At 49.2% G+C, this 2,756-nt stretch overlaps 1 protein-coding gene across 1 annotated transcript; it reads left to right on the top strand.

The window, feature by feature from the left end:
* Positions 1 to 2,003: 2,003 nt before the first annotated feature.
* Positions 2,004 to 2,756, top strand: LOC109192778 (uncharacterized mitochondrial protein AtMg00810-like). The gene is made up of 2 exons (XM_019343485.1): positions 2,004 to 2,153; positions 2,265 to 2,756. The coding sequence occupies exons 1-2, from the start codon at positions 2,004 to 2,006 to the stop codon at positions 2,754 to 2,756; spliced, it is 642 nt and encodes a 213-aa protein (XP_019199030.1).

Raw genomic sequence — 2,756 nt, 5'->3', positions numbered from 1 at the left:
ACTTCTTTGTTGTTAAGGATTGCATCACCAAGGCAGTCCTTCTTAAGGGACCCAGTTCGGGTGGTTTGTACCAGCTGTCAGTCCGCGGTCGCATATGGCAATTTCCTGTCCGCCCGAGCTTCCCCCGTGGTTTGGCATCGTCGGTTAGGCCAACCGCATGATCGTGTCCTTACTCGTGTGCTACGGGCATGTCCAGTCATTCCTCATAAATCGGGTTCCCCACATTTATGTTCGGCTTGCCAACTTCGCAAGTCTTCGCGCTTTCCTTTGGATAGAATAAACACTTCTAGTTGTAATGTCCTTGATCTTGTGTACCCGGCTCCCGTTGTTTCAGCAGATGGTTTTCGTTATTTTGTCTTATTCGTTGATGACAACACTCGCTATTGTTGGTTTTATCCACTTCGTGTAAAAACTGATATATATAAGGTCTTTGATTGTTTTAGGGCCATGGTAGAATGGTTGTTTTCTCGTTCTATCAAGGCCATCTAGTCCGATTTAGGGAGTGAATACCGCCGTCTGCATTCTCTTTTTCTACCTCTTGGCATTGTGCACATGCAATCTTGTGCTTATACACATGAGCAGAACGGGCGAGTAGAGCGTCGGAATCGGCACATTGTTGAGACCGGTCTAGCTCTACTCGCTGAAGGCTCGGTACCTCTCAAATACTGGGATTCAGCCTTTGAAACTGCAACCTACTTAATAAATCGTCTACCGTCCTCGGTCTTAAACTTTGACTCTCCTCACTTCAGAGTATATAAAACACCACCAACGTACACGTTTCTTCGGGTGTTTGGGTGCCTATGCTTTCCATATCTACGTCCATACAACCGTCACAAAATAGAGTTCCGGTCCGCCCCATGTGTCTTCTTAGGGTACCCCATATCTTATCGGGGATATCGTTGCTTAAATCTTAACACGGGGAAAACCTTTATTTGTCGCCATGTTAGATTTGACGAATCTGTCTTCCCTTTTGCTACAACAGCTTCTGTGCAGGGTCTAGGACAAACAGAGGACATTACCGAGCCTTGGGGTTCGAGTCCAATCGTACCTCTCATTGACGGCTCGCCACATCTCCGCCTTCCCCACCAGCAAGGGATACGGTTGCTCCGTACCACAGGCCGTCGGTCCAGGAAGCCAGTACAGCAGAGTCACGTCATGCGCTTGCGACACATGACTCGGGGTATAACTGAACAGTTTTTAGCTCTAGCTGCAGCTGGTGACACAGCTGATCCCACCTGTTACACTCAAGCAGTCAGTCACCCGCAGTGGTGGGATGCCATGGACCAGGAGTTCAATGCCCTTCTTCATAATGACACCTGGACATTGGTCCCGGCGAAGCCCAACATGAATATCATCGGGTGCAAGTGGGTCTATCACACTAAACGGAAAGCTGATGGGACTGTTGAGCGCTACAAAGCGCGTCTAGTGGCAAAAGGGTTTCACCAGGTGGCCAGCGAGGATTTTTTTGATACTTTTAGCCCCGTTTTAAAACCTACAACTGTACGCTTGTTGTTTTCTTTTGCAATATCCCGCCGATGGACTCTCCGTCAACTCGACGTCCATAATGCCCTCTAAATGGGCGTCTGTCTGAGACCGTCTTCATGTGTCAGCCACCAGGGTATGAAGATCCAGGTCGCCCGGACTATGTGTGCCATCTTCAACGCTCCTTGTATGGTTTAAAACAGGCTCCTCGAGCCTGGTTTAAAAGCCTTCATGATTTTCTTCTGTCTGCAGGTTTCACTGCCTCTAAAACCGATGTCTCATTATTTCACTACTCAGCTGGCTCTGCCCGTGTGTTCTTATTGGTGTATGTGGACGACATCATTATGATGGGAGAGGATCAGACCTTGCTTGACACATTGCTGCAACGGTTATCTACGGCATTCAAGATTTGGGACCTTGGCAAGCCAAGCTTCTTCCTCGGGATTGAAACTCTATCCACCGACGGTGCCTTGGTCCTATCCTAGCGTCGCTATATGGGAGACATCTTAAATTGGGCCGGTATGACTGACTGTAAGCCCCTCACCACCCCGGCCGCTATTACTCAAGCTGTTGCACCTGATAATGAGCTCTACGACAATCCCACACAGTACCGCCGCCTTGCTGTCGCTCTTCAGTATTTAACAATCGCACGCCCGGATCTCTCGTACTCTGTCAATCGCCTGTGTCAGTTTATGCATGCCCCAACCATTGAACACTAGGGTCTTCTACAGCGGGTTCTACGGTATGTTAAAGGGACGCTGTCTTATGGTCTCCGTTTACAGTCCTCCGCATCCACAGACATTCATGCGTTCTCCGACTCGGATTGGGCCGGGTGTCCAGTAAACCGGAAGTCCACAAGTGGGTATGTTGTGTTTCTAGGCACAAACTTGGTCTCGTGGGTGTCCCGAAAACAACGGACCGTGGCCCGATTTTCCACTGAAGCAGAATACAAGGGGTTGGCAGATGTTTCAGCTGAAGTCACTTGGGTTATTTCGCTGCTGTGTGAACTTGGTTTACACTCAGGTAGGCCTGCGACGCTTTGGTGTGACAATCTTGGGGCCACCTACCTCTATGCTAATCCCGTTTTTCATGCCCGGACAAAGCACGTGGAGATTGATTTTCACTTTGTTCGTGATAAAGTTGCCTCGGGAGAGTTTCAGGTCAACTTCGTTTCCACGAAAGATCAATTGGCGGACATCTTTACGAAACCCCTCCCGTCATCCCGTTTTGGACTGCTGCGCGGTAAGCTCAATGTTGTCTTCATCCCACCTTGA

This window comes from Ipomoea nil, unplaced genomic scaffold, assembly GCF_001879475.1.
Source record: "Ipomoea nil cultivar Tokyo-kokei standard unplaced genomic scaffold, Asagao_1.1 scaffold0216, whole genome shotgun sequence".
Lineage (NCBI taxonomy): Eukaryota > Viridiplantae > Streptophyta > Magnoliopsida > Solanales > Convolvulaceae > Ipomoea > Ipomoea nil.
Note: the sequence above shows the minus strand (reverse complement) of the source record. Positions and strands in the feature narration are given on the sequence as shown.

Coding starts and splice junctions, on each gene's coding strand:
- LOC109192778 (XM_019343485.1), top strand. CDS start 2,004: ATGACTGACTGTAAGCCCCTCACCACCCCGGCCGCTATTACTCAAGCT. Junction 2,154..2,264: donor GCCCGGATCTCTCGTACTCT/GTCAATCGCCTG, acceptor CTCCGTTTACAG/TCCTCCGCATCCACAGACAT.